General features: G+C 37.7%; 1 protein-coding gene across 4 annotated transcripts; it reads left to right on the top strand.

Annotated features, from left to right (window-relative positions):
* Positions 1-1,048: 1,048 nt before the first annotated feature.
* On the top strand, positions 1,049-23,100 carry LOC107845826 (probable galacturonosyltransferase 7). Of its 4 annotated transcripts, none has more exons than XM_016690317.2 (11): positions 1,049-1,669; positions 2,415-2,446; positions 2,537-2,593; positions 2,808-2,867; positions 14,321-14,369; positions 15,012-15,058; positions 15,184-15,770; positions 16,589-16,946; positions 17,039-17,572; positions 21,560-21,619; positions 22,084-23,100. In XM_016690317.2, the coding sequence occupies exons 1-11, from the start codon at positions 1,537-1,539 to the stop codon at positions 22,345-22,347; spliced, it is 2,181 nt and encodes a 726-aa protein (XP_016545803.2). In that variant the 5' UTR covers positions 1,049-1,536; the 3' UTR covers positions 22,348-23,100. The 4 variants fall into 4 exon arrangements, with proteins under 4 accessions (XP_016545803.2, XP_047254129.1, XP_016545802.2 ...); XM_016690316.2 differs by having other exon boundaries at positions 1,286-1,669; positions 15,181-15,770; XM_047398173.1 differs by lacking the exon at positions 21,560-21,619 and having other exon boundaries at positions 1,201-1,669.
* The last annotated feature ends 476 nt before the right edge of the window (positions 23,101-23,576 follow it).

Below are 23,576 nucleotides of genomic sequence, written 5' to 3'. Positions count from 1 at the left end.
TATTTGAAAACTACGAGCCACATCGTAGGTAGCAGGCCAAAAATTCAGCTTCTGAATCTCTGGAACTCAACTCTCTGATACTTGTTATGGCACCTACTAGGTAGTACTTACCAGCCATAGGTGCTCACGTAGGTGGTCCAAATCTTCTGTTTTCACTTCTTTTCTCTTGTTTAGCTCCCAAAATCTATTTTCCTGCAAAACACAACCCAAAACACCATATCTAACAAAACGACCTAAGTAAATGCATATTTTCGTATTTTTAAGCGTCAAAAGTGCTATGAAATCATAGCACATCATTAAGACCGTTCAACAACTTTTGGTGACTTAATCTTTTCAATGTCATGTTTATGACTTTGTTTGTTATTTTGTTTCTTTTATTATATGTATGTTAATGTTTCATTTTGTCGTCTTAATTAAAGTAAAATTCAATATGTACTTATGTCCCTTTTATTGGGCGTGTTACATCTTTAAATGATGTAGACTCAGGTACTAAAGCATATAATCGAGCAACACACTAAAATCTTCATATCTTACTTTAGTGAGCTTCCACTTTATTCTCCGGAGCTTAGTTTTTATTTTTAGTCATTAGCATGTTCAACTTAAGGTATGTGGGGTGGCTTGTCTCGGTAGATGGTATTCAATATGTAGAGGCTTCATAGACAGTCGGTATAATGTCATGTCGTGTTTTCTAACTTTAACCTTCGGATTATTTTATGAGATTAAACATTTGACTCATGCAAGTATTTTATTTTACAAGACTCACTTCTTAAATATTTTATATTACGTTTTCACTCATGTCAAGATGTATGCTCCAAGTCATGCGTACGCTCGGCCCAAAAATGACATCAAGTGTCGGTTCTACTCAAGGTGTAGGCTTGGAGTGTGATACTAACAAATACACTTGAAAAGGAAATATTTTTCGCTCTTTTAACATTTTTTCTTTTTATTTCTCACTTGGCGTCCAATATCGTCATTGCAGCCCCATTAATCCAAATTCACGTAAGTAGGACACATTTGAAAGTAGCTCTCCATATTCAAAACTCGAATCAAAACCTCTAATTAAAATAAAAGTAGTTTCATCCACTGCCTCATATGATATGATTCCTTAATACATTGTGCTAACTTCAAAATTCGAATCAAAACCTCTAATTAAAATATGATATGATTCCTTAATACATTGTACATAATTCTTGCTATATTATATTTGTTTTATAACATCAAGTAAAAGTAGTTGCAAAAAATGAAATGGGATTAGTTATAAATCTGTTCTCATCACATTATATAAAGTTGGGGACTATATTGATAAATCCAAAAGCTAACCAAAATAGTTTGTGACCATCAGATCTTTACGTTTTGTTTATTCGTCTTTACTTATTTTTTTGGTATCAGATCGATCTCTACATCTCGGCTGCACCCACCGGGCCTCTGCCGGACAAACAGCCTGCCGGACACATACATTGTCCTCGTATCGTGTAGATTTGGGACAAACGCGAGAAAAATTGCAAAGGTGGAGAAGGCAAAGAAGAGGAGGAAAGGATGAAGGGTGGGATACTACCGGCTAAGAGACGATGGAAAGGATTGGTAATTGCAGTTTTGGGTCTCGTTTTGCTTTCATTGCTCGTGCCTTTGGTCTTTCTCCTTGGCCAACATAACAGTTTCCACTCTCCCGGTAATTGCAATTGAAATGCCAATAACTTTTGTTCATTTGTAAATTGGATCCATTATTGTTGTTTTTAACCTTTTCTATTCTAATGCAAATTGGCCAAATTTCAAGTTTACATCCTTTTTCCCTTTATTCAAGTTTATCAAATGTCAACCTAGATAATAGCATTTTGTTGTAACTTTAATTGGCTTCCCAGATCGAAGAATGGTACCTGACCTCTCTCGGCCATACTGAAAAGAGAATGCGAATATAGATATATTGATATAAAGATAAAAGAATAATAAGAGATATAATAAGAGAGCAACAGACGTGCTTTTGTCATGACATTCTGGATAAAAACTTTGCCCTTCTTAACATAAAGATGAGAGTAAAAAAAAAAAAAACACCTAAAGTTTTCCACTTTCTTGAGTTTCATACCTGAACTATCAACGGTTTGAGTTTCCTACCTGAACAATCACGAACTATTTATCAAAATACACCTCAGCTATTAATTGTTTGAGTTTTGTAGGAAAAGTAAACAATTAATAGCTTAGGTGTGTTTTAATAAATAGTTGGTGATTGTTCAGGTAGGAAACTCGGAAACTCAAACACCTAATAGTTCAAGTATGAAACTCAAAGATATGGTATACTTAATGTGTGTTTTTGACCATTAACTCTAAAGATGAAGAAAGATTCATGCAGTTTTTTTTTTTAGTTCTAGCCATTGTTAGAAGGATTTGCTCTAACATGATCTGGCATTTACTTTTTGTAGGATATGCAACATCAGAACAAAATTCAGCCTCAGTAAGTAACTTACCTGCAGCATTTTAATGCTATTGCTTTTTAATAACTACTCATTGATCTTCTAAAATGGGAAACTCCTGATGGAATCAGGGTGGACTTAAAATCTACGGTCGGCATAGCACTGCTAAGATTGGGAATCAGTCGGAGGTAATTTTTCTTCTCTATAAGCAACCTCACTAGTTGCCTTTATCGTTGGTTTTTTTGAAATTTTTAGTCAGTTGAAGAAGTGGACTATCTTAATTCCCAATGATAGGTCTCAACTAGGCGCAACATATTTTTGTTCAGTGTTGCGTTTTGTGTGCACGCACAGAGAAAAAGGCGATCATGATATATCTAACAGGTTTCCTTTATCTTGTTGCAGGATGATGAATCAACACATGTGGATAACCTAATACAAAGACTAGAATCAACTTTTCCCAAGGTTTTTCATAAATCTTTTTTTGATGATGTTTGTTAAGAATTTAAGTTTTGCAATTTGAATGGACTGTTACTGACTAGGTTAATTTTGCTATAATGGATGCTTTACCTTGAAAATGGACATACATAAAGCTTACTACTCGTGCTTTGCTGGAAAGTTTTCCTTAAAATTGGTTTTGGCTGTGAATAGATTAGCATAATTTATGATTTGTGTTTTTACAACCTTTTTCATTGTTGATGGTTTACCCTTGCCTTCCTTTTCAAATTAAATTAATCCTCATATTTGTTAGCATTGTTGGCTGCTATTATTTTTATGAACAAAATTTGGTGTTGCAAGATAGAGTATTTCGGCTTGGAAAACTCTCGGTCATGAATAGCTGAAGATCAAACTGAGAAAGATAGGATATGATAGCCTATAGACTATCAAACACACGAAAATGACATTAAGATGCAAAAATCAGCAAGTAAACAAAGGGAAAATCAACACACTAGGAGGAGATGAAGAAGAAGAATTGCATAAACATAAAGATAGTATAGAGACCCTTACTTCCACTATGTGATTAACAAAAGAAGATGTATCAAATCTTCAATCACACCTCACTAATGGAAGCTCAAACCACTCTCTTAGGTGACCCAAAGGACTCACACTTCCTCAAGCACACCTTTCTTGCCAAATAACCCAATACAAGTGAAAAACCAACTCCAAATGTATTAAGGTCCAAATTTCGGATTCAAGCTACCAACTAGAGACTAAAAAACTACAAGTTAAGTGTAGAGGCTAAAATGTCTATTTATACTATTACATAATAAAAGACTGTAATGCCCTTAATGAAGCCTCAAAAGAGGCGCCTCTTGAGTGTAACTTAAGAGTGCCAATAGTCCACAATACCCCTCCTTTTAGGCACCCATGAGATGTAAGAAAGTAGTTCTTTCAAAGTTCTTCTTCACAAACCATCAAGTACCCTCCCTTAGTCGGATGCATCACACTCTCACACGCCTTCAAGTGCATAAACAATGATTGAAATTGTTGAAGTTCCTTAGCTTGACTTCGGGTGAAAGGCCTTGACTTGGCACTTGTATCATCCTCTCCATCTTGAAGAGAGTTTGTCCTCAAACTTGCGGCTTCATCAACATCAAGAATGTCCACAGGTGAAAGATCACAAATATTGAAAGTGGAATGTACTTGATAATCCGAGGGTAGATCAATTTGGTAGGCATTGTCGTTGATCCTTTTAAGCACTTGGAAGGGTCCGTCTCCCCGAGGCATAAGCTTGGCCTTCCTTTGATTCGGAAACGCCTCCTTCCTCAAGTGTACCCATACCCAATCTCCGGGTTCAAGCACAATCCTTCTTCTACCCTTGTTCACCTTTCTTGCAACCTCTTGGTTCTTCTTTTCAAGCTTTAGCCGCACCTTCTCATGCATTTTCTTCATTGCCTTGGCTCTTTTGTTGCCATCTAAGCTATTCACAGGTTCACTAGGCAAAGGAGTTAAATCTAAAGGGGTAAGGGGGTTCATGCCATAGACACACTCAAAAGGAGTCATTCCAGTACTTGAGTGAACCACCCTATTGTATGCAAATTCCACCAAAGGTAGGTGGTCCTCCCATGAAGTCATTTTACCTTGAACCATAGTCCGTAGCATAGAACCCAAGGTCCTATTTACTACTTCGGTTTGGCCATCGGTTTGTGGGTGGCAAGAGGTTGAGAAAGGCAATTTCGTACCAAGCCTACCCAACATGGACTCCAAAAAAGACTTAGGAACTTTGAGTCCCTATCACTCACTATAGTTTTTGGGATCCCATGAAGCTTTACAACATGCTCAACAAATAAAGAAGCTACACTAGGGGCATCCTCGGTTTTGGCACAAGGAATGAAGTGAGCCATTTTGGAGAATCTATCAACGACAACAAAAATGCTATCTCGACCCTTTCTAGGCCTTGGCAGCCCCAAAACAAAGTCCATGGAGATATCTAACCAAACGCTAAGGGGAGTGGGAAGTGGGGTGTACAATCCTTGAGGTAGGAGGCGAGATTTCGCACTCCAGCAATCCATACATTGGCCACAAATCTTAGTAACATCTTTGCGCATTTTTGGCCAATAGAATTGCTCCTCTAAGATACCGAAGGTTTTATCAACCCCAAAATGGCCCTTGAGGCCTCCATCATGTGCCTCTCTCACAAACAATTCCCTCCATGAACTAGAAGGATCGCACAATCTCCTCCCTTTAAACAAATAACCATCACATCGAGAGTAGGAGGAATACCATTCTCTTTGAGCCATTGATCCCTTCCCCACTCTTCACATTCTCTATAAATAGGAGCAAAGATAGGATCCTCGGGATACAACGTCCTCAAGCTCTCAAACCCCCTCAAATTCGAAGACAAAGTAGCAACAAGCACATGCTTTCTAGACAACGCATCAGCTACCACATTTTCCTTCCCCCTTTTGTAATAAATTACATAAGAGAAAGTCTCGATGAATTCAATCCGCTTAGCATGACGCCTATTCAACTTGTCTTGGCTTTTAAGGTGTTTCAACATTTCATGATCCGTTCGTATCACAAACTCCTTAGGCCATAAATAATGTTGCCAATTGGCCAAAGCTCTAACAAGGGCATACAACTCCAAATCATAAGTCGAATAATTAAGAGTTGCCCCTTTGAGCTTTTCACTAAACTAAGCAACGGGCTTGCCTTCTTGCATCAAAACAGCCCCAATACCAACCTTACTTGCATCATATTCCACCTCAAATGTTTTATCAAAATTGGGCAATTGCAACAAGAAAGCCGAAATGAACAAAGCTTTCAAGGCCTCAAAAGCCTTAGCTTGCTCTTCACCCCACTTGAAGGATTGGTCCTTTCTAATAACTTCGGTTAAAGGGGCTGCTATGGAGCTAAAACCCTTGACAAACTTCCTATAAAAGCTTGTCAACCCATGAAACTTCGGATTTCTCCAATAGTCTTAGGGGTCGGCCAACTTCGTAAAGAGTCTATTTTAGATTCGTCCACTTCAACACCCCTTGAACTCACAACAAAGCCCAAGAAGACCACTTTATCAACTCCAAAAGAACACTTCTCCATGTTGGCATACAACTTCTCCCTTTGGAGCACATCAAACACACATCTCAAATGATTCACATGTTCATCAATAGACTTACTATATACCAACACATCATCAAAGTAGACAACCACAAACTTTCCTATATAACGCTTCATCACATGATTCATTAGCCTCATAAAGGTGCTAAGAGCATTGGTAAGGCCAAAGGGCATGACCAACCACTCATATAGACCAAATTTGGTCTTGAATGCGTTTTTTCACTCATCACTGGGTTGCATATGAATCTAGTGGTAGCCACTCCTAAGATCGACTTTAGAAAAAGACACAAGCACCATGGAGCTCATCTAACATATCATCTAGCCTAGGGATAAGATGACGATACCTTATAGTGATTTTGTTGATGGCTCTACAATCAACGCACATGCACCAAGTTTCGTCCTTCTTTGGTACCAAAAGCACCGGGACAGCATGCGGACTTAAGCTTTCTTTGATGTAGCCTTTGTTGAAAAGCTCCTCAACCTGTCTTTTAAGCTCCTTAGTGTCCGTGGGATTGCTCCTATATGTTGGTTTGTTTCGAAGTTGTGAACCCGACACCAAATCAATTTGGTGCTCAATTCCCCGTATTGGGGGCAACCGTTGCGGCAATTCTTAAGGAAATACATCATCAAACTCCGGCAAAACAAGTGAAATAGAATGGGGAAAAGAAGAAGAAAAAGAAGAAGAAGAAAAGTTAGTATTAAGAGCATGTGCTAGGAGGATCATAGGAGTGTCCATGTCTTGATCTTTGAACAAATCCTTCCTCCTAGCCAACATAACCATGGGTCCTTGACCTTTTTGTCCCTTAGAATCAGCAAGTTCTCCTTTAGAAGAAGTAGAACCCAAGACCTCCCCCTTTTGCCTCTTTTCGGGTTCTAGCCTTTTGCTTCCCTTTTCTTTCAACTCTCTTAACCTTTGATGCAATTCATCCACTTGAGAGGGTGAAAGTGGGTGTAATGTGAACTTCTTCCCACCATGCACAAGTGAATAAGTGTTCAACCTTCCATCTTGCTTGGTAGATTTGTCATATTGCCATGGTCTACCAAGTAACAAATGGCATGCTTGCATTGGAATGACATCACAACAAATCTCATCTTGATAGTTTCCTACCTTGAACTTGATCATGCATTGTCGTGTCACTTTTAACTCACCACATTCATTGAGCCATTGTAGTTTGTAGGGATTAGCATGAGGGGTGGTTGGGAGTTTCAAGAAATCCACCATTGTAGAACTAGCAACATTTGTGCAACTTCCACCATCAATCACCATAATACACACTCCCCCCTTAATCAAGCACTTAGTGTGGAACAAATTCTCTCTTTGGCTTGGATCTTCAAGTGCTTTACTCACCATAGCCCTCCTCACTACATAATTAGGAACTTGGCGCTCTCCATCTTGTGGACAAGTGTCTTCTTCCTCACAATCATCACAAGTGGCCTCGGGTTCACCATCACAAGGCTCTCCATCTTGCAAACCAACCTTATTAACCTCGGGTTCAAGCCCAATTTCCTCACCTAGGTAATATAACCTACCTTCCCTTAGGGTCACATTTCTACGAGTAGCACACTCACTTGCACGATGACCCCATCCTTGACACTTGAAACATTGAAGACCTTTCGAATTAGGAGTAGGAAGTTTGTTACCTTCGGTTCTTGTGGGGTATCTTGGCACTTGTTTGACCTCGGATTGCTTGACAAAAGTTGAGGGTTCCTTTCCTTTACCTAAATTCGAAGCTTGTTGATTTGTACCTTTGGAATGGACCCAACCCGAATTAGGTGTTTGAGGTCTTGGCTTGTACCTTTCTTTGTTCTCCTTTTCAATTTCCAAGGCCGCTTGAAAGACCTTAACCACAGTTTCAAACTTAATAAGAGTCATTCGAGAAGCGATATCTTTGTTCAACCCCACTTTGAAACGAATGATGTCATGCATGACTTCTTCACCTCTATGATCAAGCTTCAAAATGAGTTGCTGAAATTCGTCATAGTACGCCATGACACTTTTGCTTCCTTGCCTCAAGTTGTAGAGCTTGGCAAGGAGCTCATGTCTATATTGTTCCGGTACATACCTCTCTCTCATTACTCTTTTCAATTCTTCCCAAGGAGGTGGTTGGCCACCAATCAAGACATTCCCGAACCTCTTAGTGTAATCCCACCAAGTGTTGGCATATCCTTCAAAGTGTGCAATGGCATAACAACTTTTCTTCTCCTCGGTTAAGTCATTCACTTGGAACAACTTTTCACAAGAAGATTCCCAAGCTAAGTACACCTCGGGATCACTTTCTCCCTTGAAGATCGGAATGCCAACCTTGATTGAATTAATGCCAATGTCTCGGATTCTTGGTTGATCACCATGCCCATGCCTTGCATCTTGCCCTCGGAATTTACCATAAGCTCCCCTTTGTTCATATCTTCCATTCTCTCTCTCATCAAACCAATAATCATCGTGAGGAACTTCATAGCCTTCTTGCTCCCCTCTACCATAATCCTCAATTTGGATGGGTGGGTTTCGGATTTGAGGCCTTTGGGGGAAGTGGGTTTGGTCTTTGATTATGTCGTACTTGAACTTGTGGTATTGGAGGTGGTGGATGGTAAGGTCTTTGGTCCATGGGATTTGGCATTTGGTAAGTGGTATTTTGTGGAGGTATTTGGTTCGGATTTGGTGGTGGAGTTTGAGTTCCAAGTCCCTCTTGTTGGACTTGGTTCATTTGGTGATGTAGTGGCCTTTGTAGGGTCCGGTTAGGAGAGGTTTGGGATTAGTTTAGTGGCTGGTTTTGTGGAACTCTTGAAAGGTTAAGCATTTGGTGGAGGGTTTCCGGTGTTATAGTCATGGAAGAGTTATGCTTGGACATTAGAGGATGCATGGTAGGGATTAGGAGTAGAAGGTCGTGAGTTCCTCCTACTTTCAACACAATCAAGTCTTCCACTAAAAGTGGAAATTTCACCCTTCATAGTCACCATTTCACTCCTCAAGGCATCATTATCACTCTTCAATTCTCTTCTCATAGTATCCATTTCACCCTTCATATCCTGGGCAAAGGCCTCAAAGTGAGCCTTCAAGGCCCCCATAATATCATTTCCCAAGGGTTGGGGTGAACAACCCTTGGCTTCTATGGTCAAATGTACCTAAAAAGAGCAAAAAAAAACAACCTACAAAACGAGCAAACAAGTTAGTTCAAAAGCCTCACTTCACTCACACTCAACCTCACCTCACACTTGGCCTCACAAGTGTTGGAGAATCGGCAATACTTGGCAAGTTACTTGAGAGGTGAGAAACTTTGGTCCGGACTCGATCTTTGTTTGAAACGACTCAAATAAAGTGATGCACGGACTTGAACCAACAAAATACTACGACTTAAAAACGAGAAAAGCACATAAAAACCTAAGACACGAAACAAACGAACTCTAGACTAATTACCAACCTAGTAGGTACTTACCAATTTGCTAATTAGTGGTAGAATTAACTTAAAAGAAACTAGAATCAAAATTAGAAACTAGGAAATCTAATTTTAGAGATGAATTTTGGTTGATCACAAGTGATGATGTGGCACTATGTGGTTGGTTGGCACTTTTCGAATTTTTCAATTTTTTTAAAACCTTGTTTCGGCCGAATAACACCTTGGGGAAGAAGAGTTTTCGGATTTGGAGGGGTAAGTAAGCAAATTAGGGTCCTTTCACGTCTCAAATGGAAATGGAAATGCAATGGTCCCCCCGTACTTGCAAGTGTACTTTGTTGTCTCCTCGTCCCCTCCTTCTTTTGGAAGAATGGAATATTCTTTGAATATGCTTTTGGACTAACAACTTTTTCACTCTCTTTCTTCCCTCTTTTGGATCAAACAACACATTTGAATATTCTTCTTCACTAAGATATGAAGATGATGGATGAACAAGATGAATATTCAAGTGTTGACCAAGTTTGACCAACAAGCAAATGAACTCCAAATCTGATTTTTTGTAGATCTAGGTTCCTTAGGCTAAAACAAACTCAACCAACCAAAAATCAGCCACAAAACACGCCTAAATCTCTATGCCAAATTCGGATCTAGCTAAAAAAGCTTCAAAACTCCATGGCCATGTTGGATCTTAGCTCAAACACAACCAAACTTCACTCTAAAAGTAGATCTAGACTCACAAGGCACTAGAGAGCAAGGATCTAGTGCAAGAAACTTCAAAAACTAAGTAAAAATGTGTAGATCTAGGATGCTAAGCTCGAATCTATAACAACACAAGACTAGACACCATTTTTTTTTGTATTTTCGGATTTTTGACTCTTTTTGTGGAGATTTTCTTAATAGAACACTAAAACCAAGATTTAGGGATGTTGGAACAACCCTAAACAAGGCTTTGATACCAAATGATAGCCTATAGACTATCAAACACATGAAAATGACACTAAGATGCAAAAATCAGCAAGTAAACAAAGGGAAAATCAACACACTAGAAGGAGATGAAGAAGAATTGCATGAACATAAAGATAGTAGAGAGACCCTTACTTCCACTATGTGATTAACAAAAGAAGATGTATCAAATCTTTAATCACACCTCACTAATGGAAGCTCAAACCATTCTCTTAGGTGACCCAAAGGACTCACACTTACTCAGGCACACCTTTCTTGCCAAATAACCCAATACAAGTGAAAAACCAACTCCAAATGTATTAAGGTCCAAATTTCGGATTCAAGCTACCAACTAGAGACTAAAAAACTACAAGTTAAGAATAAGGTTCAATATCATCAAAAGTCTAATAAAAATAGAGGCTAAAATGTCTATTTATACTATTACATAATAAAAGACTGGAATGCCCTTAATGAAGACTCAAAAGAGGCGCCTCTTAAGTGTAACTGAAGAGTGCCAAAAGTCCACAATACCGCTCCTTTTAGGCTCCCATGAGATGTAAGAAAGTAGTTCTTTCAAAGTTCTTCACAAACCATAAGTACCCTTCCTTAGTCGGATGCATCACACTCTCACATGTCTTCAAGTGCATAAACAGTGATTGAAATTGTTGGAGTTCCTTAGCTTGACTTCGGGTGAAAGGCCTTGACTTGGCACTTGTATCAGGATATTGGATGTAATATTTTTTTTTGATAAATGTGGTGTCCGGGCCAACTTGCGCGTACCTCGACTAATTCCACGGTATACCAGCCACCTCTTACCAGCATCCACTAAAGCTAAGATACATGGGAAGAAATCACCTAGTATTTTAGGATACTGGATGTATTGAAACAAAAGAAGCAATAAACAAATCTCAAACCATGATTTTCCAAATATCCATTGTTACCTCAATTGATAAAGTAATTTAATGGTCATGAGAACAAAATGTTGTTATCATTAACTTAATGAAGAAGAAGGATGGTTCTAGATGACGATCAAGAAGGTTAGGATCTATAGATATAGGATTGTTGACTGCTTGTATTGAGCTAATCCTTGTATGTTAAACTACATGATATATGCTATTAAACTTTTTAACGGATGCATGCCATTTTTATTCTTATATCTCCAATTTTCTCAATATTATAACTTTAATTTCAGGCCTTCTATGATAACTAGTAACAAAGCTTCATAGTTTGTCATTTAGTTCTACTTAACATGACAATTGTACACTATCATACCAATTCAACTGCAACTTCCGTGATTTGAGAAAGTGGTCTTCAGGGTGGAGTTAGGGTATATGATGGGGGTTCCTGGGAACCAGCAACTTTTGCATGGATTCTGTATTTGTATTGAAAAATCCAGTAAATATATAAGAAATACTACTTGGGAACCCATGAAGTGGCAGGAAATGAAGCTTTTAAGCCTTGCGGCTCTCTTGGCCTAGGGTTTGAATCTCTTTTATTTTTTAATATGAGACGGGTAGGACCCCCAAGCTTCACCTCTGGTTGTCCTGCCAATTTTTTTTTCCTTTTCCATTCCATATATTTGCTGTTTGCGCGTAGTTATTGATCTAGAGCTTACATTGAATTAAGTAGCACCACATTCCATTTGTCATTCCACGGGAAGAACCGATGATTAAAACTTGTGTGGTTTTGTCAAGTTTATACTCGTTCCAGCACATGTTAAATATTATTCTTAATTATACATTTACGTGTGAAGAATGCATTGAGTAAAAAGTTCATGTTTGGGAAGATGTGCCCAAGTCCTGCTTGAAATAGAGTTAAAAATTATGCTGAAATCTCCATGATACTTCATAGGGAACTGAAATTATTCCCTACTAGTGTGGTATCTTTCAGTTTTAGGTGTAACTGGATAGATTTGTCAGAATATGAGAAAAAAATGAAAAAAAAGGTGGGAGGTGACAGGCTATGTTTCGCGGACTCTTCAAAAATTTCTATGGGTGTGTATCGGATTCTCCAAAAATAGTGTATTTTTGAAGGATTCGACATGGGTGCGGCAACGTTTTTGGAGAGTCTGAGCAACTTAGGTGGCGGTATCCCATGAATTTAGTCAAGCACAAAAGCTGGCCCTGACACCAAGGTTATCCAAAAAAATTTAGGGAAAAGAAGAAGACAAGGATAAGTTGAAGGAAAGATCAGGAGAAAGGAAGATACGTCATGTCACATCCTGGTTGGAGAAAAAAGGTTTTGGAAGGACTGAAAATACATTAATATGTCTCCTTTGGAGAACAAGTGTTCTACCATTTACATGACCAATCAACCTGTCGATGACCTAATGGGTCGTTTGGTAAGGTGTATAGGAGGACTAGTGCAAAATATTGTGTATTAGCAATACTTGCGTTAATTATGCTTACATAAGTTATGCTTTCTTTTTTCTTATGTAGTCTTTGATTTGATGTATTAAAAATAACATGAATTGCATAATTTCTAAAAAAATAAATAATATTTTTTACAAAAATATCCTCCACATATATGGTTGAAAGGATGTGGAAAAGATTTTGAGGGACAATTATGACTTTAACCATACTAATGCATGCATTAGAATTCATTGCATTACTAATACCATGGATATCTATGCATTAGTAATACACTCCGTAATACCAAATAGAGTGTATAACTAACGCAAGCATTGGTAATTCATAGGATGAAAAAGTGTACCAAACAAAGTATTAGTAATACACAAAGCTAATGCAAGCATTAATATTTTCAGCGCACTCTACCAAACCCCTAAGAGCATTAATATTGTAACCTAACCAGTCAACCAGTCACGATTCTTTTTATTGGAATATCATTTTACTAAATGAAATTTGTTTGATTGAAGATACCCCCTTTTTCTTTTCCTTTTTTTCTCTGTGAAGAGATTTGAAGATGCCCTTTTCATTCCCTTTGATGTGGGGCATATATAGGAGGTGTCCAACCTTATAGCTCTACTTGGAGCTTATTTTAAAAGCAAAGCTTCTCAATATCACATTTTTTAGTACTACTTGACTCCTTGTTATGGTCTGAAGATATTTAATCTTCTAATTACCGCTGGTTATTGTTAGTGACTGAAATCTTGGGTTCTAGATGTTGGCAGTTTAGATGAAACATCATGAGCATCTATGTAAAGACGAGAGATGCACATATTTGCTTCATAATGATGTGATTTTGAACAATGTTGGGGTTGAGAAGCGTTAGAGAGAGGCACCCTTCTATTTCAAAGTTCCCCTTTAGTTTGTTTTTTCTCCCTAGCAAATACTGAAATTTTCAAGTAGTACCTGAGAATTTGAGATTTTGTCTTGCAAGTTCTTCCTATATGTACATTCCCTTAGTCAATGAAGTGGGTTAAGAATGATGATGTCTCAATTCCAGCAGAGACAAACAAAACACTAGGTAATTCTTCCTATCTGTCCTAGCTTTCGTAGATAGAGTTGCTTGATGCTAGTGGGAGGTGACAGATATTCTGTGGAATTAGTTGAAGTGCGTGCAAGCTATCCTGGACACCATGCTTATTTAAAAAAAAACTAGTTTGACCATGCTATCAGATGGGGAAGGAAAAAAAAGAAGAGAAGCTTTATGCTTTATCAAAAAAGAAAAAAATGGGGAAAGAAAGAAAGAAGGAGAAGCTTTATGTTGAAAATATCTATTATTGAGAAGCTTGAGAGTTGAGAGATGTGGACTACCTTAGTTGTTCAATGTTCAAACGACCATTGCTTGTCTCAATAATTTCAGCCTTCTTTTTGAAACTGGAAAAGAGAACTTCAAAAAGATAGCTGAAATTATTGAGACAAGCTATCAATGTTTGAACATTGAACAACTAAGACAGTCCATATGTCAGAAGCTTCTCAATAATTTCAGCAGTCTTTGTCATTTGTGCTTGATGTAGGAAGAAATTATATTTTATAGTTAAAACGGGTATATGATACTTGCTCCAAAGTTTCAGTCTTCACTTTGCATGTAAGTTATTTGATTGATTTTTCTTCACCATTTTCTCAGGATTTTGGGGGAAATATTGTTCTTGGGGAAGCGGAGAACAAGACTGTTGGTAGGATATTCCAACTTAATTCTTTGAAGAGGAACATGTCTCTCACTTTATAATGTGTAACTATGTCTATGCATGCTACATATACAAACAAGTTTTTTTTTTTTTATAGATATGGACAAATTTTCTATGAATATGTACATTCATGCAAAAATTAGTGTGTTTGTTATGGCGAAAAATGCTTTCCAATTTTCCCATGTTTGGTTAGTAAAATTTTTTGGAACACATTTCATTTAGGAAACAAGTTCCTTAAAAATGAGGAAATGACTTCCCTAGTGGAAGTAGAGAAAATCAAATTCCATAAGAGGCATTCCATATTAATTGTCTCCTTCCTCACACTCCAACAACCCCACCTCCATCCCCATAATCCTACCGTTCATCACCACCCCTATAGTATTTGCCTAGATTATACAAAATGCATTTGAGACAATATTCTCTTCTTACTTGACAAACACCAAAAAATTAGTGAGAAATTCACTTGTTTTCCATGGAAAACATTTTCAGTCACACCAAACACACCCTTGAGTGTTTAGCCTATTCATTAAATGTATCCCGTCTCCTTCCTTTTTAGTATATAGAGCTAATGTAACCTTTAGATATATTTAGATTTCTAAGCTATTCCTCTTTGCAATATTACTTTTCCAGGCTCTAATTTGTTGGATGGATTGCCCAAAGAGCGCTTAGGAGCAAATGTAAGTGGTTCTGCAACCTTATAGCTTACATGTTCTCATCACAAAAATGAATCTCTACATGTTGGTTAATTCATTATGTCTCCTTTTGATACAATAATAAGATTAACCTTTGATATATGTAGCAGAGGATAGGTGTTGGTGACTTGACGAAAGAAGATCAGGGAACCGGTGTTGGTGACTTGACTAAAAAAGAGCAGGGAACAGTTGTTGGTGACTTGACAAAAAAAGAGCAGGGAACAGGTGTTGGTGACTTGACAAAAAAAGAACAAGGAACAGGTGTTGGTGACTTGACGAAAAAAGAGCAGGGAACAGGTGTTGGTGACTTGACGAAAAAAGAGCAGGGAACAGGTGTTGGTGACTTGATGAAAAAAGAGCAGAGCACAAATGGTGGCGACTTTGTAAATAGAAAACAGAGTGCCGATGTTGGTGCTAAACCTGCTGCCACTAAGAATATCAAAGGCGTTGATGAGGGTGAGAAATTATGTGAGCTAAAATTTGGGAGCTACTGTCTATGGCGTCGCAATCATAAGGAAAAAGTGAATGATTTGACTGTGAGAAAGATGAAAGACTTGTTGTATGTGGCTCGGGCATACTATCCTAGCATCGCGAAGCTTCCGGCTCTTGACAAGCTGTCACATGAAATGAAGACAAACATTCAAGACTTCGAGCGTGTGCTTAGTGTAACTACGGTGGACAAAGATCTTCCTCTTCTGTATGTGCAAATAGTTTCCTTGAAACTCCGCAACAAAAAAAATGTTTGGACTTCATCTTATTTTTTAAATGCTGTCCAAGATCTTCCTCCTCTGTATGTGCAAATAGTTTCCTTGCAACTACGCAACAAAAATAATGTTTGGACTTCATCTTATTTTTTAAATGGTCATGTCAAAATGTTTAATCTTATCGTTTTGTGATTAAGATTGAGAAATGGGTGTAGTTTGCTTTATATGTTTTGGGAAGGATCTTGACTTTTGTGGTTGGTTATTGGTGTCTAGCTATTATGCCTTCATGCATTTTAGACTTAACCTCAGCTCAGCTCAAATAGATCAGGAGCAAACTGTTCGATACTAGATGCAGAGTTCAACATTCCTCAGTATCCACTGCTCAGGCTTGATTGTTCCTTTCCTTCTTCTCTCATCTCTCTCCCTCTCTCTTACTGTCTTGTTGAACAAGTTCTAGCAAATCAAAACTTTTCAAATAACATCTACTCGTTGACTGAATTTGATAGTGGTAACTGACGAAGATCCCAAACATTGACCTCTTTGAATCAAATTACTTTTAACCTAGCCTAGCTCTTATTCCAGTAGTTGATCTTTGCTTCTAATCTGCATTCTAGTCTAATTTTAATTTTGTTGCATTTGTTCACTTGCTTTAATCAAGCATAGAAGTATCTCAACTACTTGTTTCTTGTCTTGCACTTATTCCTTTGCCTGTAGGTGGAACAAATCTGTGAAGACTTCTTTTCATTATATTCCGTTAATAAATTTCCTGAAAACCTTTTACAGAAAATTCATGCTTTTGCTTGTTCACCAGGACTGATCAGAAGCTACCTAAGATGGAAGCTGTAATTGCTCAAGCAAAGGCATGCCGTGTAGATTGTAGTAATGTAGACAAGAAATTCAGACAACTAGTTGATCTAACTGAAGATGAGGCTACTTTCCATATGAGACAGAGTGCCTTCCTCTACCAACTAGCCGTTCAAACCATGCCCAAGAGTCATCATTGCCTGTCAATGCGATTAACTGTAGAGTATTTTAGATACCCTCCACCTGATATTGATCAGTCATTGGCAGAGAGACATTTGAATCCAGATCTTCACCACTTCGTTATATTCTCCAGCAATGTGCTGGCATCATCTGCCGTTATTAACTCCACTGTAACACATTCAAAAGTATGGTTTGTATATTCTTTCTTTAGCTGCAAAATTTTTCTGTTGTTAACACTTTTATCGGTTTTTCTGATTGGGTTTTCTTCTATATGCAGGAAAGTGAGAGTCAAGTATTTCATGTGGTAACAGATAGACAGAATTACTACGCCATGAAGTTATGGTTCTCGAGGAACAAGTATATGGAGGCCACAGTTGAGGTTTTGAATATTGAAGATCATAAACTGGAAAACAGTAAAGCATCAGCATCAGTTCATCTTTCCCTGCCCAAAGAATATCGTGTCTCCTTCCACAAGGTTGATGGACCACCTACAACAGAGTACCTATCTGTTTTTTCGCATTCCCATTATCTTCTTCCTGAGATATTCGCTAGTTTGAAGAAAGTCGTTGTCTTAGATGATGACATTATTGTGCAAAGAGACTTGTCAGTCTTATGGAGCATCAATATGGACGGGAAAGTGAATGGTGCAGTTCAGTGCTGCTCTGTTAGGCTGATTCAGCTGCAGAATCTTTTTCCTGACAAGAGATTGGATGAAACATCTTGTGCTTGGATGTCTGGATTAAATGTTATTGATCTAGTGAGGTGGAGGGAACAAGATATTTCCGGAAGATACGTGAAGCTGGTAACAGAGGTCAGTGGCACTTTATCTTTGAACTTGCATTTGTTGTTTTCGACGACTTTTGCCTGCAAAATGTGTTGTTTTCGACGACTTTTGCCTGCAAAATGTAAGACAAAGGCAAGTAAAATATTTCCTTCTTTCTTTATTTTCATTTGTTGAGGTTAATACGGTTTGAGAATTAGCATGTTATTGTTTTATTGCACTATTTCTACTGTGAAATAATACCACAACATGACAAATCAAATTTTGGTTAGTAAAAGTGATTTCTAATTTTCTATTATACTTGCCCCAAAATATACATCACATTGGTGCGGCTTGGATGAAGTGGAGGCTTGCCTCCGGACTCTTGTGTGATAAAATGGTACCATTGATCATTTCCCACTACCTATTGTGGATAGTGGTAGATGAACCTTCAAAAGTTCTAGTGGAGCACCACTTCGATTCCTGCATCTTCCACACTTCCAGCTTAACATCACCCTTTTTATAGTGCTTGGTATCAGCCAATATATTCCAACCCATCTCAGCTTTTCCCCTCATGACGTCGAAGCTACTCGACAATGTAGAAGGAGATGGTCAACATCTACACCTGAGCTCTTACCCATAAAAATCCAAAGTGATCTTCTCGTTTCTCAAATTCTTTGCTATGAAAAAACACAACTTTTTCGGTGCCTTGGTGATCCAAATCAAGTTCTATGGAAAACCTACCTCGTTCCTGGTTGATAGTTTCTCATAATGTGATTTAACAATAAAAAAGAATTTTCTCATAATGTGACTTAATATTTGTTGAAGTTACTATAGATTTAATTAGTTGAAACTTTTGAAGGCATATCCCCCTTTACATTTATGGGAAGCTTTTATTAAGGCGTAAACAAAGTTAAGATGAATCTGTAGGAACAAATGACACCTTGGTTGGAGGTTGGGGCAGAGAGAAACACTCCTTATGACAGTTGGGCTAGAACATGTCATCTAAAGATCATTTGGGGTTTGCTTTTCAAAGCATAATATTAGGGGGCCAGTGGTGATACTTTTATAGGTTCTCCACTCTCCACATGCATTTGTTGGGAAGTGCACCTTGTGCACTACCTTGAGGGGCATCCTTAAGGGCCTACCAGGGCTACTCAAAGAAACGTCTAAGGTATCCAAAGAAGTTAGGAAACTTTATGGGCTACACTTATCCTCAGCATTAATATGGACACCCAACATGTTCTGAACGCTTGTCATATGGAACGTCTATGCGTTGCAGGCTATCTATGCAAAGATAAAGACCTCTGTACTGATTAACTATGCGAGGCACCACTCGTAAGAGCTTCTTGTGTTGACTTATGAGCATGACTTAGGGTTCAGTCTTACTAGCAAGGGTTCAATGGCCTAGATGTGCAATCTTGGGTAACACTGCACTATGGATTGAAGTTTGTTGTGAGGGCTATGTTTGCATATGTCGTAGGAACAATTGAGGGCATCATATGAATGACATACATATGAGATCCTCCAAGTGATATGCATGTGATTTCTCAAGATGGATTTTCTCCCTCACAACATACTTCAATCCCACAATTTCTGGCTATGTCTTAAATTGAGGGAATCATACGAATGACATACAAGATTTAGTTTCATTCAAGTAACAGATTCTAGCCAACTTAAAAGATCCTCTGATGAATCCAAAGATCATTTCTTGGGCCAAATGTAGACATTTCCTTTTTCAACAACAATAAAAAGTTTTCTTCTCAAGACATTCACAACACATACTTCATGGCTAAAAACCAAGGTGGCCTTCCCTTCATGGTCAATCTTTATTTGCCTGTGCAACAATCAACTTCCTTCACTTACCCTTGCACAAAGTCGACGTTTGTTGGGACATAATTTTATTTGATATACAAGATAAGGCTACAGTAAGTGCACACTTGGCTTATGAGACAACATTCCCAACTTTATATTTATCTCAAATATAAGACACAGTATGAGTTGGCAATACACTCAAGGGTCATTTGGTAAGATGCATTAGAAAAAATAATGCATGCACTATCTTTGTGTATTACTAATATCTTATTTGGTACACTTTCTCAGCCTGAACATTAGTTATCCTGAACATTAGTTATACACTCTCATTGGTATTATGCTATAACTAATACATGACAAATCATGGTATTAGCGATGCAAGCGTCTTTAATGCATGTATTAGCATGGTTAAAGATACAATTGCCCCTGAAAACTTTTTCCACAACTTATCCACCGTATTTGTGGAGGTTAGTTTTGTAAACAAATATCTTTTTTAGAAATTATTCGATGCATGTTATTTTTAGTACATCAAACCAAACAGTGCATAATAAATAATCTCAGCATAATTAATGTCGGCATTACTAATACACCCTATTAAACACTATTCTTATATCGAAAGTGACCAAAATAGTCCTTGATGGTATGGGGGTTGAAGTATTGTGGTCCTTTATATATACCACCCTATCAAAATAGTCCTTGATATATATGAAAAGATGATCATTTTGATCCTTAGCCCTAAAAATAACAGTAAAAGTAAAAAATTGTTAACTTTATTTGTGGATCCCATGAATTTGAAACCTGGCAAATGCTTTGTTAACTTTATTTGTGGGTCCCATGAATTTGAAACCTGTCAAATGCTTTCTTCCTCAATCTTCTTCTCCTCCATTCTTCTGCAAATCCCAATGGGTGGTACTCTTATTTTTCTTTTCATTAACAAAATCCTCTTTAAATTGTTACCTTCTCAAAAAATAAAAATAAAATCCTCTTTAACACAAAAATCTCTTCCGATTTCAATAGAATTTGTTTAGGATTTCTATTTTGCACCTTTGTCCATTCAGTTTTCACCCTTTTATTTGAACAATGAAATTACAAAATAAATACATGAAAAAACTATTAATTTTAAAAAGGGCAAAACGAAAAGAAAGCTATATCCTTCCCATATAGAGCTTCAACAAGAGAAAATACTTGGTTACAGTTTGAAAAGAGTTGGTTTATGACGATCTCCTGGGAGGAACGCAGTGGCTTATCTGATTTACTTAGTTCACTTTTGTTTTAATGGTCTCTGATTTTTTTCCTTTTGTATGTATGAAAATTGGAGCTGCTGGGAGTTAATATTTAGAGGAAGATAAGGTACGAGTGTAGTGTGCTATTTTTCTTGTAAGAATATGGCCGGTAGGGGACCAAACATGGAGGATTGACCTCTAGTGGTGAAAGAAAGAAGATTGAGGGAGAAGGGTCCGCCAGGTTTCAAATTCGTGGGGCCCATAATAAAGTAAACAGATTGTTTTACTTTTACTGTTACTTTTGTCATTCTTATACACCCTACCAAACGACCACTCAATGCCATGCCATGCCAGCAGGCTTGCCTAGCCATTTTATAACCAGTGGCAAATGTAGTACAACATAGGGCGTGTGGAAGGGCGTATTCCATGAGTTTGAGTCCTGCTGGTGACCTACACCTAATATTTAATTGGAGAAGGGTAGAGTGGCAAGCCCATTATTCAATAGTTACTAATTTGGGATTTTTTTTTAATTTTAAAGAAAAAGAAATGAGCTAAACTTGAACAAGTTTTAGAAGACTTGCTTTGAATTTGAATGAAGCTTGAAAATGGAAATATATGTGGGTAAAGGGTAGAGTTATTTTATGGGTAAAGTTATTTTCACGAGTCAAACTGTGACTGATGTACCAAAGTAGCACAATAATTATTTCCTTGAGCTTCACAAAAGTATTGCGTATACTCATTGTGGGTAATTATGTTGACTTTTAATATGAATGTTATATTACCCAATACAAAAGGGGACAAAGAAAAAGGTTGTTTGCATGCGCTAAGAGACCAAAATAGAAAAAAAAAAAAAAAAAAAGGAAAAATACTACTTGCGTTCATTATTGCTCTCCCAATACAGATATTCAAGATTGTTTCATGCACCATGTATGTGAGCTGCTACCTGCCTAAATAATGAAGTAATGTCCTTTGAGCCTACATTTATTTTGTTTTGGAGTAGATTTTTGGTGGTTGGGGCTTAACCCATTCCAGCACCACGAAGTATGAGAAGCATAAAAAGGTGAGAAAATACTAGTACATTCATTATTGTTCTCTCTACGTAATTGACATGATTGTTTTTTGTGGGCATGTGGGCTCTGCCACCCACCTAAATAAAGACGTCCCATCTTTTGGGACTCCAATTCTTTTCATTTTGGCGTGGACTTTTTAGAGTCCATGGTTTAACCGTTGAAGCCCCAACTATGGGTTATTAAATTCTACTGCAAGTTTTTGACAAAAAAAATGTCTACTGCAAGTTAATGTGACCAATTGGTTGTGTAAAACAGGGGGCGGTTCGTGGGTAGTGGGGCTATGCTAGGTATTTTCTTTCATCAACCAAACAACAGAGATGAGTAATGGACAAGATTCTTGGTGTGGAATCTCACGTTAGATTGTGTATAGGATGTCCATTTTTTTTTTGTCTCTGTTTATGTATGTGCTATTTTTATATTGACTTACATCGTCACATTTTTATTCAAATTGCAGATGAATTCAGAAGAGTCTGTTGCATTGCGTGCAAGCTTGCTTACTTTTCAGGGTGAAATTTACTCTCTTGATGATAAGTGGGTATTATCAGGACTGGGTCATAAATATGGAGTGGATGTTGAAGCTGTGAAGAATGCGAGAGTACTGCATTATAATGGTAACATGAAACCTTGGCTTGAGTTGGGCATCCGCGATTATTCAGTTTCCTGGCGGAAGTTCCTAAACCAGGAGAATCAGTTTTTAAGTGATTGCAATATTAACTAGTACAGTATGGGATAATACCTGCAATTGCTGCTGAAGTTTCATGAAGACATGGGTGACGAAGTTTGCACAAGTTTCCTTTTGGTGATCTTGTGTTGAACCCTATCTGAGGTAGGGGGACTGAGTATAATTTGGTGTGGCTATCTCTATTGTTTGGTTGATGAAAGAAATTTGTTTAACCTCAAGGCAATGCTAGAGTGATGCATAATTCTTGTCAATGACGAATTGCTACTAAGGCGTGGAGAACTTTTAATGGGTTAGGCATACATACACCTTCATCGGCTAATTTTTGTTGGAGCTGTTAAGGGTATAGTGTATGAGGAGACTGCCCGAAATTATCTTTGAAGAGCTGGATATCAACTTTTGCCTCCTATGAATCTTGTAAACATGCATTCCTTGGGTTAAATATAGTTCTACGGAAATTGTGTGACAACTACTTGGACCCTTGCTTCACATGTGATGAGTATCTTGGATCTGCTGTGATGTGTGATGTTGCCATTGACACGTTCAGTGAATTCTTCCTTGTAGAATTGAGTGTTTGAATTCATTTTTTCTTAGCATTGATCAGGCATCTCATTGTTTTTTAGCTTTGCACTAGCTGCTGGAGAATTGCCGTTGCTGCTAAAATATATTTAGTGTTTAACATAATGCAACATTGTTACTTTCTAATTTGCCTTTTGACAAGCAGCTGGACATTTGTGCCTTGCAGTTAATAGTTAAAGTTATATGACCAATGACTAATCATCTTACTTCTAAGGTAGTTATGGATAAATCTCATTGTTAACAATTCTAACAGATTCAATTACAAGTCAAAAGTACATTGATTACGTTTTGTCGAGATGAAATATTTCCAAAAGAAAAACACTTGCGATGACTAAAATAAAAAATGTTTTGCAAGTTCTTTTTTCTTTCTATCCTTGATTTACTTCTTCATTGTAGTTTTTGGCCAGGGCGAGGCAATGAATCTTAAGATGTGCCCGAACAACTGCAGGCACAACTTGACATCAGTACAAGATTTCTTTCAAGTTTACATTTATAAATTATTTGAGGGGTTCCAAAAGCATGATGTAAAAGAAGTTCTGATTTCGGTTTATCTTCTTCTCTTTCATCCATAAATAGAAGAGCCTTATCCCTGAGTTTGCGAAGGAAATCCTTGAAATACCTATTCAACTTACTTAACCAAGACATGGTTATTCAGTGAACCCAGAGCCCCCCTCCCACTTCTTTTTATT

The sequence above is a fragment of the Capsicum annuum genome, chromosome 10, assembly GCF_002878395.1.
Source record: "Capsicum annuum cultivar UCD-10X-F1 chromosome 10, UCD10Xv1.1, whole genome shotgun sequence".
Classification (NCBI taxonomy): domain Eukaryota; kingdom Viridiplantae; phylum Streptophyta; class Magnoliopsida; order Solanales; family Solanaceae; genus Capsicum; species Capsicum annuum.
This window is presented reverse-complemented; position numbering and strand designations above follow the sequence as displayed.